Source organism: Lasiodiplodia theobromae (genome assembly GCF_012971845.1).
Source record: "Lasiodiplodia theobromae strain AM2As chromosome Unknown scaffold_19, whole genome shotgun sequence".
Lineage (NCBI taxonomy): Eukaryota > Fungi > Ascomycota > Dothideomycetes > Botryosphaeriales > Botryosphaeriaceae > Lasiodiplodia > Lasiodiplodia theobromae.
Window position 1 is genome coordinate 108,118 of NW_023336398.1, and position 12,786 is coordinate 120,903.

Here is a 12,786-nt window from a genome sequence, read left to right on the forward strand (position 1 = left end):
AGACTTTTACCTCTAAGCCGCTCATCCATGCCATTTCCGCAATCAGGTCTCATTGAAATATGGATCTTCGACCCTTCACTCAATGACCTGGTCTTCACTGATAATCCAGCTGACACAGGGGACGCGTGCCCACATTGGCCCGCGCGGAACGTGCAAGGAGCCGCACGTATTGTGATCCATGGCAGTGCATAAGGGCCAGAGGTCTGCCCTGCGCAACATTGTCTAGAATTCTCGAGGTGGGATCATGCCCTTCTGGCCCTCTACCTTTTCTCCCCTTTACTTTTCATCATCTGGTGCCAAGTGATCTTCCAGTACTCACAATGGCACATGAATTGAATTCCTACCATTACCTGAGCTCAGCCGCCACGGTCCATCGAAGCGAAGGACCACACGAGCATCAACATTCCCTCCCGATGTCGCCGAGCGGGCAGCAATCCTCAGAGAATCCTTTTGCAACCCCAACAGCCCTCAGCCGTGCCCATAGCCGTGGCACAAGTATCATCAGCTCCCAGAGGATGCCGCTTTCCGCGCCACAGACCTCGTATCCGCGTACGGAGTCAAGCCAACCTTCAATGGGCGCTGATTTAACTGTTTATAGTTTCTTACGCTCAGGGTACTCGGCGACGCAAGTTCAAGAGCTCACGGCTGATACCAGGAGAGTAAGTCTGCTTAAACAACTGTGTCTTATTGCCTTGTCGTTGACTGTAGCCAGGTATGACGAGAAGCCATGGCTGCAGGACAAAATTCCGAAAAGAGAATGGGAAAGGGTCATCTTCTGGGCTGGCATCGTGCTCGGATTTGTCATTGGTGGCGCCATCTGCTTCCTATCGTGGATCAATGTAATGAGTGGAGAGGTTCGTACAAATTCAGGTCTGGTGGAACCCGGCTCCTGGGAAGTTCTGACCCTGGTGCCACATAGTTTTGCCTCATGCACGAGGACGATTTCAGTGCAGGTATTGACGACAGCACGTGGAACTTCGAGATTCAACGTGGTGGGTTCGGCACCGGTTCCTTCGAATGGACCACCGACGATCCGAAGAATATCTTCACCGATGCTGAAGGTCTACACATCGTGCCCACCCTGACCACCGAAAGCACGAATATCACGCTCGACCAGATGTACGACAAATACGTCGTGAACCTCACCACAGACGGCACATGCACGCACCCGCGTCTGGACATTGACTCCTGCTCCATCCGCAGCAACGTGACCGCCGGCGCCATCATAAACCCGGTCCGTAGCGCCCGCATCAACACCAAAGGCAAGAAGACCATCCAATACGGCAAGGTCGAAGTCGTCGCCAAAATGCCCAAGGGCGCCTGGCTGTGGCCGGCCATCTGGATGATGCCCGACGCCGACGTGTACGGCGCGTGGCCGCGCAGCGGCGAGATCGACATTGCAGAGAGCAGAGGCAACTACGGCGACTTCTACCCGGACGGCCGGGACAGCGTGATCAGCGCGCTGCACTGGGGCCCGCTGCCCGAGGCCGATGCATTCTACAAGACCAGCGGCAAGCACAACGTCCGCCGCACGGACTACACCGAGGGGTTCCATACGTTCGGCCTCGAGTGGACCGAGGACTACCTGTTTACGTACCTGGATAGCCGGCTTTTGGTAACTCATCTCCTGACTCCCTCCCTCTCTCTTCTACTGTTTTTCCACCCCTTCCTCTAGCCATATATCACCTTTCACTTCCTATATTAGCATATGTCCACTGACTTCGACGGAAACAAACAGCAAGTATTCTTCATCAAGTTTAACCACGGCTATAAGCGCATGTGGGACCGCGGCGGCTTCGGCGAGAAAAAGATCAACAAGTCGGCCCTCTTCGATCCGTGGTCGGCGACAGGAAGAGCGAACACGCCTTTTGACCAGTCCTTCTACCTCATTCTGAACGTTGCTGTCGGCGGTACCAACGGCTTCTTCGAGGATGGCGTCGCTAACAAGCCCTGGGTCGACGCTAGCATTAACGCCCCGAAAGAGTTTTTCGACGCCCGCGAGCTGTGGCGTCACACGTGGCCGGATAGCACTGAGAGGGGGATGACGGTGAGGAATGTTAAGATGTGGAGGCAGGGAAAGTGTTAAGTGTACGAGAAAGGGGATGGGGATGAGTACTTCCTCGCTTCGACCTTCCTGTTGGTGATCGGAGCTGATGGTTTTGCGGTCTTTGTTCTTTTCACTTCTCTTTGACTTTTTTCTGAAACGAGCATCCGATAATCCAAATGCACCCTCTTGCTTCTTCCCCTCGCTTAGGAGCGCGCAGTGGAGATAGTTCGGGTTGTCGCTGCCGTGGCTTCACCTCCACAACAAAATCAATATAGTTTCACTATCCCCTCCCGCAATCAATCAATCGAATCCGCGCAAGCGGCGGATCCGCTTCGTGCCGTATCAGTCCCCATGCTGCGATCAGGAGACATTATCCCCCATCCTAGTGTTTAGTTCATGCACCCTGGTAACACATCATAGGGCAGTACCTGCCGCTACTGCACCATCTGCGCATGTGATGCTCAGCCGCAGGGCAAACCACGGCCCCCAAACTCTCTCTCATGCGACCATGTATCCATCAATGGCAAGAAAGAGCCCAAATGGTAAGAAGAATTCCTTCAGGATCTCGGCACGGCGCGCCTACCCGCAGTGGGCTGTTGCTATTTCCGTAGTCTTATCTGCTCCCTTGCAGCCTTTTCGTTTCTTTTTACCGCCTGCACGGCATCGTGGGCGAGCCATGTGGCAACCCCGCGCAAGAGCGCCGGGGAGGTGGCAGAATCCGGCGCGAGTAAAGAAAAAAATGATTAAGGAGGGCGATAATCCTCCGCAAGCCACGATCGCTTCATGTTGGCCCCCAAAAAGGGTCTGTTACCTCTTATCGTTAGTTCACCGCCGTTGCGTGCGTCGAGACTTTATCGCGGTGTGAGTATGCCAAGTATGTTTGAGCAAGCGAGCATATTTGGTCGTGCTGAACGTTGCCGTTTGTCGCACTGGGCACGCAGTATGCGATCCAGAGGATACTGAACTAGCAAGCATGGGCATGAAAGAGCTTGCCGTCTCATGTTCTTAGCCCTTGAACCCTTGAACAGAGACTAATGAATGCGACGTCGAAAGATGCAAAAAGATCTGCCGGATCAAAAACATAAAACTGACGGACAACCTTAGCGACAAGCTTAGGTACCATGACGGTGGCAACCCTGGAAATGCCGGGCGCACCGGCGCGCCCGGCCGGCGCCGCGCTACGTGCTCCAACGCCCTTCGACGCTATGTCTAGACCCGGTCTATTCCGCTAAAACGGTCGACCACAGCGACGGACGTCAGGGGAGGCGAGGTGGGGAAGGATAGCCAGAAAAAAAAATCTTGACAACAATATTGCAGTGAGTGCGAAATCCCCCACTTACCTCGACCATGCTTTGCCTGGGGTGGCATTAATGCAGGGGTAATTGGGCGACTGTGGGGCCTGGAGAGGACGGGATTGGGGAGAAACACCTGCCCTACTGCATGCACGCATGCATGCGCGCGGATACGCAGCTGCTTTTGATTAAATGCTGACGGGCGCTGGATAAACGTGCAGCAAACACGAGGCAGAGAAATTGCTTGTCATAACGTTTCGCGCCCCATACCAGGCAGCCGCGTGAGTATTGTCGGGGAGCTGGTGGAGTGACATTGATGTGTCGATAGACAATTGTAGGAAAGGTCAATATCGATAGTTCCGGGGCAGCTTGGTTCTCCGCGCTTGGGTGGAGCATTTGCGGTCGCGGCTGCGCTTCTGCATGCTGATGACATCCAGGCAGACACGGGAGGATCCGCAGCGGTGAAGTTGAGCGCTGAATGGAGGATGCTTGAGCAGCTAAAGGAAAAATTCAATATAGCGAATTGCTACGCCGGTAGAATTGAAGGAGCACCGTTCTTGACAATGGCGTAGCCTGAATCGTCCTCAGCTGGGCTTGTGGGCGAAGTGGAGGAGGTGCTCGCTGGACAGGTGGGCAGAAGGATGAACGCCCGGTGGGGAATGATGAAGACGATATACGAGCAGTGAACGCCATGTTCCGTCGTCTGCAGCTCTGTAATGGGCGCCTAGGCCGGTCGAGGCGGCGACTGTTTGCTGTATATTGGGCTGGAAAATGGAACAGGCGAAGCGATATGAAGAAACGGTCAGAAAAGTTTGGCGCGAAGGATCTCACTTACTAGGGCGAGTCGGAAGCCGGCGTGGGCTTTGTAGCCAAATTAAGCAGCGGGGGTTGGCAGGAAGTAAAGCGGAAATTCGATAGTCGTGGTGACCCTGCAGGCGGCTGTCTTTACGAGCTGGGAAGGTGTCCTGCTCTGCCTGGCGAACAGGAGCGGCCGGTTGATGCACGGCGGCCTTGGCCCCCCAATCAACAGATGCCCCGCCGCGTGCGCATTGGAGATGGCAGCGGCAGCCACCGCCATGCACAACCCTGCCGTGGCGGCGAGAACGGGCACGAGCACGGCGGCGCGGATGCCCCAATTGAGCCTAAATCGCGGCCGAGGAGTGTAACGGTCGGTGGAGCTGCAGGTCATCGCGAGGCAGCAACCTTAAGGAGGCAGCAGTGATGCGTGAAGACGGCGGGTGTAGCATTGCGCGCGAAGCGCGTGCAGAGCCGCGATGGGAGGGGTTGAGTGGTGGTGTTGCCCGTCTGGTACCCGGCGATGTGCAGGAAGGAAGGCGGGACGGAAGCGAGCGGCGCAGTTGCTCAACCGCGTCCCTCTAATCATCCTCCTCCGTATCCCACCGCCATCCAGATCCATCGCGTCGCCTGGCCCCAGCTCCCGCTTGCCGTCATGCCCGTTTCCGCTACCACGCCATGCCGCCCCGTTGCCCTCGTGTTGCGCCTCAGAGCCCTACAGCCCACTTGCATCCCCAAATGTCGGCTGACTCGATAGACGACAAGCCCTTGGCCAGGGGGAGCATGTCGTTGCTGCATCCCAATTCGGCCCAGGGCTGCGCTGCCCGTCAGCGCCACTTTGCTGAGAGGTGGAGAGCACCGCTCTGCTTCGCTCGCACAGCGCAGCCTGCTCGTTCCTGGCCTGATACGCTCCTCTTCGGGCCTTAGGATCCATTTCGCCTGTGCTAGATAGATCCTATCGCCCCAGCTATCAGTCCTGGGCCCGCCGTATAAACACGGCCCCTCCCCGTGCCGCTCCACCCTTCTGGCCAGCTCCTGCACGCTCGATTACCTCTCGCTTCTCAGCTAGAGCTGCTCGGTTCAAGTCCTTGGCTCCGCTCCAGGGGAGGCAAAACGCAGCAATGGCGCCATCAATGAATGCACCTCTAAATTGGGTGCGCTCGTCTGTTCACTTTTTCTTGCTTGCATCGTCGGTACGTGTCCCATGAGTGCTAGCGGATCCCCTGGTTGTGCCTATTCCGGCTGATGGCTAAATTTGCGGGCGCGTAATACAGTTCTCGACGCTCTTGGCAGATGCACGCTACATTGATGTCGACAAGCGACAAGAAGCTACACCCACTTCAACTGCTATTTCGACCGCGGCTCCGGCTTGCCCGGGCTCAGACGGCGTCACTTATCAGCTTGCCAGTGGCTCCACTTTCCTCATTGAATGCGGCATCGACCGCGTGGCCAATGACCTCAAGACCGTAGATCCTGTTGCCAATTTCGCAGCCTGTATCGCCGCGTGCGACACTACTGCCAATTGCAAAGATGTGTCTTACACCGGCGGAGCGAACGGCGGTCCCTGCTATCTGAAGTCTGCTGCCGGTGGCATTTCCACCAACACGGCCGTCTGGGGAGCTGTATTGGTTGCCAAGGGATCTGCTGCATCCTCGTCGGCCGCCGCATCTTCAACCCCTGGTCCTAGCGGCGGCGCGTCTACTAGCACGTCCGGCTCTGCTTCCAGCTCCACGGTCAGAGCCCCTTCCGCTAGCGTACCCGCTGGCTGGGAGCTGAAGGGATGCTACGTTGACAATGTCAATGCGAGGACCATGAACAATCTGCAGCCTGACGATGCCGATCAAACCGTCGAAAGCTGCGTTAACACGTGCATTGATCTCGGCTACAAGGTTGCGGGTATGGAATATGGTGTGCAATGGTGTGTATACTGAATTCTTGCGTATTCTCCTGGCCTGGAGACTAATACTTTGTAGTTTCTGCGATAATTTTCTCCGCAATGGAGCCGCAGAGGCTGATGCTGGCGACTGCAGCATGGCATGTCCCGGTGATTCGTCGCAGAAGTGCGGTGCTGGCAACAGACTGTCGATCTGGTCCAACGATGACCTGCAGGTTTATCAGCCCCCAGCCGCCCAGAACACTAGTCTACCAGGTAACTGGGAGTATGTTGGATGTCTTCTGGACAGTGCCGTCGCCCGAACTTTCCCGTATCAGCTCATCCTCGAGCAGAACAACACTGCTGAAAACTGTCTCAGCCAGTGCTCCGACTATGGCTACGCTCACGGTGGAATGGAATACGGCAACCAGTGTTTCTGCGGTGATGCGTCAGACATTGATGCAGCTGGTGCCACGCTGCAAGATGAATCCGACTGCAACATGTCATGTTCTGGCAACGCTACCTACATCTGCGGTGCTGGAGACCGCATTAGCTACTACAGGTGGAGTAACGACGATCCGCTCTACGTTTGGCACTACCCGGAGGGCAATGATGCGGGCGAATACTCTCTCCTCATTGGTGGAGTGGTAATTCCGCTTGTTAGCATCCCTGCCCGTAACGGTAAAGTCGTCTTCGTCGAGAAGTTCGGAACTGGCCCGCCAAACAGCACCGGCGCATACGAACTGGACCCTACCCTTGTAGACGATTTCGATGCTGCCTGGAGGACGATGCATGTCAAGACCGATGTTTTCTGTTCCGGTGGAGTCACGCTCCCGGATAGAGCAGGTCGTCTGCTCAACGTGGGTGGATGGTCTGCGGATTCTCTGGAAGGCGTCCGTTTGTACTGGCCAGACGGTGTTCCTGGGACCCCCGGCTCCAATGACTGGGAGGAAAACGTCCAAGAGCTTTCGTTGCAAGTTGGACGCTGGTATCCGTCGGCAATGGTTATGGCGAACGGCTCTGTCTTGGTCGTTGGTGGTGAGGATGGCTCCAATGGCCCGCCCGTTCCGAACATGGAAGTCCTCCCTAGACCCGCAGGTGGCCATCTTGTGGATGCCGACTACCTTCGCCGCACGGACCCTTACAGCACTTACCCGTTCCTCGCTGTCCTACCCAGCGGTGGTATCTTCATTTCGTATTACAACGAGGCCCGCATCTTGGACGAAAACTCGCTCACCACGATCAAGGAGCTTCCCAACATCCCTGGCGCAGTGAACAATTTCCTTGGTGGCCGCACTTATCCCTTCGAAGGCACTGCTGTTCTCTTCCCTCAGCATGCTCCTTACACTGACCCCCTGAGGGTGCTCATCTGTGGTGGTTCTGCCCCTGGACAAGCCCCCGGCCTTGACAACTGCGTCCACATGACCCCGGATGCCCCAGAGGATGGTTGGACCATCGAGCGTATGGTGAGTAGATCTTGCAATGTTCTGTAAGACTTTTTGGTTGATACTGATTACCATACAGCCGAGCAAGCGTGTCATTTCTTGTATGACTGCCCTGCCTGATGGAACCTACCTGATCCTCAATGGCGCCTTGAGGGGTGAGGCTGGCTTTGGTCTCGCAACCGGGCCTAACCTCAACGCTGTCCTCTATGACCCTTCAAAGCCACTGCACCAGCGCTTCAGTGTCATGGCCAACACGACCGTCGCTCGCATGTACCACAGCGAAGCTACCCTCATGGACGATGGTCGCGTCGTCGTCTCCGGTTCCGACCCGCAGGACGAACGCTACCCGCAGGAATACCGTGTCGAGGTCTTCACGCCTCCCTACGTCCTCTCCGGCGCCGCCCGGCCCACATTCACCGTCTCTTCGAACGATTGGGCTTACGGCGACACTGTGACATTTACGCTCACCAGCGCCACCACCGGCAACATCCGCGTCTCCTTGCTCGGTGCCGTCACTTCGACCCACGGCAACAGCATGGGCCAGCGCACCATCTTCCCGGCGGTGTCGTGCAGCGGCACCACCTGCACCGTGACGGCTCCGCCCGGCAAGTATGTCTGCCCGCCTGGTTGGTTCCAGGTGTTCGTCCTCGACGGCCCGACGCCCAGCCACGCCACGTGGGTGCGCATCGGTGGCGACCCGGCCCAGCTTGGCAATTGGCCGGCGTACGATGATTTCACGACGCCCGGTTTGGGCGCGGTGCTGCCGACGACGGCCAATGCGGCGGAGAGCAGGATTGCGTCGAATGCGACGAGGAGGGGTTAGAGGAAGGGCTGTGCATGCTATTCACCAGTTCGTGGGGGAGACATATGAGAGGAAGATATCTACGCCTTATGGTAATTTTTATTCGTTAGTACATATGAGATACACCACATATATCATATTTTTCTGTGTCATACAGTCTTTTCTTCTAGAGCTGCTGTGAGTGAACGCTATTGTGTACATTAGCAATCACTACGCAAGACGAGCAGATGGTGGTAATTTTGCAATACATGGAATCTGTTGGTTTGAGAGTGAGTCAACGTCAATTTTTACAACATCACTTGTTTCTCGGGTCTTTAAATGGCATAGAAAGACGATATTCTCTTCTATCTAGCTACACTACTTCTCATACTTCTCCTTCTCCTCAATGCGCACAAGCGCCGCACCTATGTCGGGCGGTGAAATGGCAGAGTACGTAAGGGTCAGTCCTAACCCTCTAGGACGATTTCTTGTTCAAGATGAACTGGTACAGATTCATCAAGCGCTGGCCGATCCAGGTGCAGCAGCCATTGGTGCTGTGACCGCAGTTGCTGCAGCTGTAGTACGTGTCAGCCGAGTTGTCGGCGCCACACTGGCAGCATTCAACGATGGCCATTTTGCTTGGTGATGGAAGTGCTTGTGCTTGTTTGAAGTTGCTAAGCGTTCTCTGTGAGGAAGGTTACGATCGTGGTGGATCTTTGGGTTTGCTGGTGAGAAGGTTAAGGGCGTTGGTGGGGATGCTGGTCGAATTACCGGTTCATGGTGTGTTTTTATACTCCTTATGCAGCGAGAGTTGTGCATTAACCAAGTTAGGGGTTTATTTGTTGGACAACAGCGTTGTTATTGGGAAGTTTTCAAACACGATACCCTCTTGGAGTAACCTGCTTGAACAATAGCATTGTTCGGAGAGGACAAAGAATTTGAGGTTGTTCGGCGCTGGCAGATGAAAGCCCGGAAGTGTTGCACCCTTAAGAGCAAAGCAGCACTGGAAGTCTAGCTTGATGATAAGACGGGTCTCTGTGTAGCAAACATGGGGAGACAAGTGGCCTGCCATAGTGCAGCCAATTTATCCGCAGTGCTGATCGACGTTGTAGCGGATCTTCGATTCACGGTGATGCTGTAAACAAGACCTGCAGAAACACTAGCCCTGCCTTAATTTGTTGAGAGCACACATCGACATCAGAGTGACCAGGTGCGTGCGCACGTCTAAATTTTCCAGGGTATCCAACTGTTGCTACAGCCACCAACCATCTACACATCAATCCTCTCAAAGCTATACTTGCCCACCCGCATGCTAATCTTGTGACCAATTTCTCTCTTCGTCAACGGCTTCACTTCTCCGTTCAAGCCCACCTTCGAGTCCTGAACCCTGCCTTCCACCTTGAAACCCAGCGGCAAGATCCTCGTCTCGGCGGCGTCTGCCTGCTGAAGCGTGAGCGGCTTGCCCTTCTCCTTCACCCGCTTGTCGCTAGGACCATGCTGCACGGTCTTCCGCTTCCAGCCGAAGCGCAGGAAGTCGTTCAGCAGGCCCTTCATGAATGCGGCTTCGTGGATACCTTCAAGTGCAGCAGAGACCTCCATGCGTAGCGCCTGGATGGTGTCAGCCTTGGCGTCATTCCCGGAGGTGAGCCAGCCGGCGGCGCCAATAGCATCTAGAGCACAGCCAAGCAGGTCGGCGATGATGGCGATGGCACGGTCGGAGGGATCGCCAAACTCGGCGGAATCGTGCGGGCCGTCTTGCAAGTACGTGTTGATCCAACCACCCTCGTGGAGCTCTAGGCGGAGAATGTTGATGAGGAAGATGATCTCCTTATGTGTGAGGGATTTGCGGAGAGTCTGTGAGACAAGGGGAGCGGGGAAGGTGTGGAGCTTCGTCAATGCCTCCAGCAGGGAGTGACTGCGGATGAGGATTCCAGAGTCCACGAATGACTCGGCTCGGGCGAGTGCCCATGCTGCCGCATCGGCTTCGGCATCGAATTCTTTGTCTGCCGACTCTTCATCCCGGCTCTCACTCTGCTCGGGGCGGTTGGTGAGCTGTCCTTTTATCTCAGGGAAAGACTCTGTCTCAAGACTCTTCACCAAAGCCTTGATCGCCTGAACGACAAGGTCAACGTCAAGGCCAGGATGGCCCCTCAGAACATCGCAAAGTAGCTGCATTCCGGGGTCGAAGTTGAGGATGGACGCAATGACATCCGCAGGGGAAATAGTTTGCAGGCCAGTGGACTCTTGACGCATAGCTTGCCTGATCATGTCAGTCGTAAGGAAACCAGTCCAGATGAGCCATTGGAACGCATTTGGCGGGAAAAATCGTATCCTCAAGGGCGTGTTCGGTAGGTCGTGTGCTATTATCTCTCTCTTAGCTGATGAGAAGTCAAAGACCTTGCTCAAGAGGTAGACAGCCTTGTGACGTTTCGTCTGTAAGTTGATATCCCACGGAGTGTCGGGGAAATCCCACTCCGGGAGAGCTTGGTCATCATCCTCATCAACTCCGTTCATCTTCGGTTCTTCGACCTTAGATCCATCGGCCATTTCGACGTCCTTAGTTCCGTTGGTCTGCTCTTCTTCTGCGCTCTTTCCTCTAAGCTGAATGCCAACTTCTTGTGCAAAAGTCTCCTCAAAATTCTTCACATCCTCGTCCGTGATGAACTCGTCCAGCTGCTTGCGCGTACGATGCCATGCTTTACTCGAAGTATCGGCAGGATTAAGAAGGCACACTCCAAGCGGATGAGAACCTGTCGAAGGCGCGTCCAGGTTTGCGGGCTTGCGTCCAACACCCTTGCCAATAGCGTCAATCAAAAGACCGCCCCGAACCTTGCTTCTCTTTGAAGAAACCTCTGCGCCGACTTGAAGCCCAATGAGCTCGTCGTTTGCCAAGCCAACCACAAGACCGAGCTCGGCTACGTAATGCAGGAGGACCAAGGGGGATTGCGCGTCCACAAGTACGGGCTGCTTTCGCTTCCGGCTTTGAGATTCTTCGTTCTTCTCGGAGCCAAGAGGTAGGATGGCTTGCACAGAGTTATACTTGACGTCATAGAGGGCGCAAGATATCGGTGACGCGGCCATGAGAAGGGACGATGAAACGCGGACAAAGTTTTGGAGAGGTGTACCAGGCACAGTCAACTCAGACTTGAGCTGAGGTACAGTGGTGGAAAAGTCATAAGTGACGATGGAGCCAGAAGCAAGTTGGTAGAGAAGGCCGGAGGACACATGAAGGGAGTAAGAAGGTTGAGAGTCAGCTTGCGAGTCGATATGCGAGCGAGGGAGGTTGAGTGTGAGAAGACTCTGAACGGTGGGCTTGTTGATGGTAATGCCGCCAGTAGTCTTTGGACGAACAGCACAGACGTACAAGCTGCGCCCGTCGGTGCGGAACGACTCCTCATCAGCAGGACGCGCAACCAAGCACAATAAAGTTGTTGCGGAGAGTGTTTCAGATTCCGCTTCGCCGGTAGGATCAAGTGCCGCGATAGCATCTTCGCGACTCTTGAAGAGCCCGCGCTTTGCCGTAGCTGCGTCTGTGTATGCGGAGAACTCGACCGCTTTGTCGGAAGCGCCCAATACATTCGTGGACCATTTCACGGTCTGGAGATTTGCGGAGAGACAGTCAACCTGACCATTCTCAAAGAGGACAAGAATATCGTGGGTATCCTCGCTAGCGCCATCGGAAGGCTTCAATGGAAGTGCGTCGATCGAAAATACTTTGCCAGACGAAGGTGGTATGGTGTAAGCAGTCTTATCCGGGTTTCCAGTAGGCGTGGTGTGGATTTCTTCGGAGAAGCAAAGGATTTGGTGCCGCGAACTGCCGGAGCTTTCCTTGACTGCCGCGTATGTGAATCTTTTTGCCGAACGCTGCTTGTTTGCCTTTAGGTACACGGAGAAGGGAGGTGCGGTGAATGAGGACTGGGGAGGAAGGGCATAGGAGGTAATCAGGCGTGGTGCTTGGACCTAAAGAAGAAGTTAACACCAGAAAGCATGGCTACGGCCGGGCTAAGCATACGTCAAAAAGGCTGATCCCATCTCCGTCGACGCTGACAGCAAGCTCAGACCTCTTTCTCTTCCGGGCGGCGCTCAAGCTGTAAACGGTGGATGCGAGAGTACGGCCGTTGACGGGATCGATGGGCTTTGGCAGCGACGCCAAGGTGTGGGGGGTTTCCAATTCTTTGCCGGACGACATGGCTGGTGGCCAGACTGCAGAGTCGAGCGGGCAGAGTGTAAGAGGCGGCGAGAGCGCAGAATGGCGCAGTGCTGGTCGTGTCGCAATGCGCGCTTCACAAAAAGTTCTCGACGGACAGAAAGTTGTCGGAGCCAATTTCTCCGACCGCCGGGGTTGAGCCGGCGCAGACGCTCGGACCCGCGCGATTGGCAGGCGCGTCACTGGCTGTCACCTCGACGCGTTGCGCGCCTGCTTGAAAGTCAGCCCGCAACGCTGCCTCGTCACCATTTCCACCCCCGCAATTTTGCACCTCTCCCGTGTTCTGCCACTTCTTCTTCTGCCTCACCGTTCGCTTTCTTATTTCTGGCCTTGCGCCCCTCAGTTT

General features: G+C 55.5%; 3 protein-coding genes across 3 annotated transcripts; 2 read left to right on the forward strand and 1 right to left on the reverse strand.

Annotated features, from left to right (window-relative positions):
• Positions 1-515: 515 nt before the first annotated feature.
• Positions 516-2,086, forward strand: LTHEOB_6520 (Glycosyl hydrolase; the record flags this gene model as incomplete). The annotated part of the gene is made up of 5 exons (XM_035515786.1): positions 516-549; positions 599-659; positions 713-854; positions 920-1,615; positions 1,739-2,086. The coding sequence occupies 5 exons, from the start codon at positions 516-518 to the stop codon at positions 2,084-2,086; spliced, it is 1,281 nt and encodes a 426-aa protein (XP_035372555.1).
• Positions 2,087-5,255: 3,169 nt separating this feature from the next.
• LTHEOB_6521 (Carbohydrate-binding WSC domain-containing protein) lies at positions 5,256-8,275 on the forward strand (the record flags this gene model as incomplete). The annotated part of the gene is made up of 4 exons (XM_035515787.1): positions 5,256-5,327; positions 5,409-6,052; positions 6,108-7,473; positions 7,532-8,275. The coding sequence occupies 4 exons, from the start codon at positions 5,256-5,258 to the stop codon at positions 8,273-8,275; spliced, it is 2,826 nt and encodes a 941-aa protein (XP_035372556.1).
• Positions 8,276-9,502: 1,227 nt separating this feature from the next.
• On the reverse strand, positions 9,503-12,422 carry LTHEOB_6522 (uncharacterized protein; the record flags this gene model as incomplete). The annotated part of the gene is made up of 2 exons (XM_035515788.1): positions 9,503-12,193; positions 12,246-12,422. 2 exons carry the CDS (start codon positions 12,420-12,422, stop codon positions 9,503-9,505), a joined length of 2,868 nt encoding a protein of 955 aa, XP_035372557.1.
• Positions 12,423-12,786: the final 364 nt, after the last annotated feature.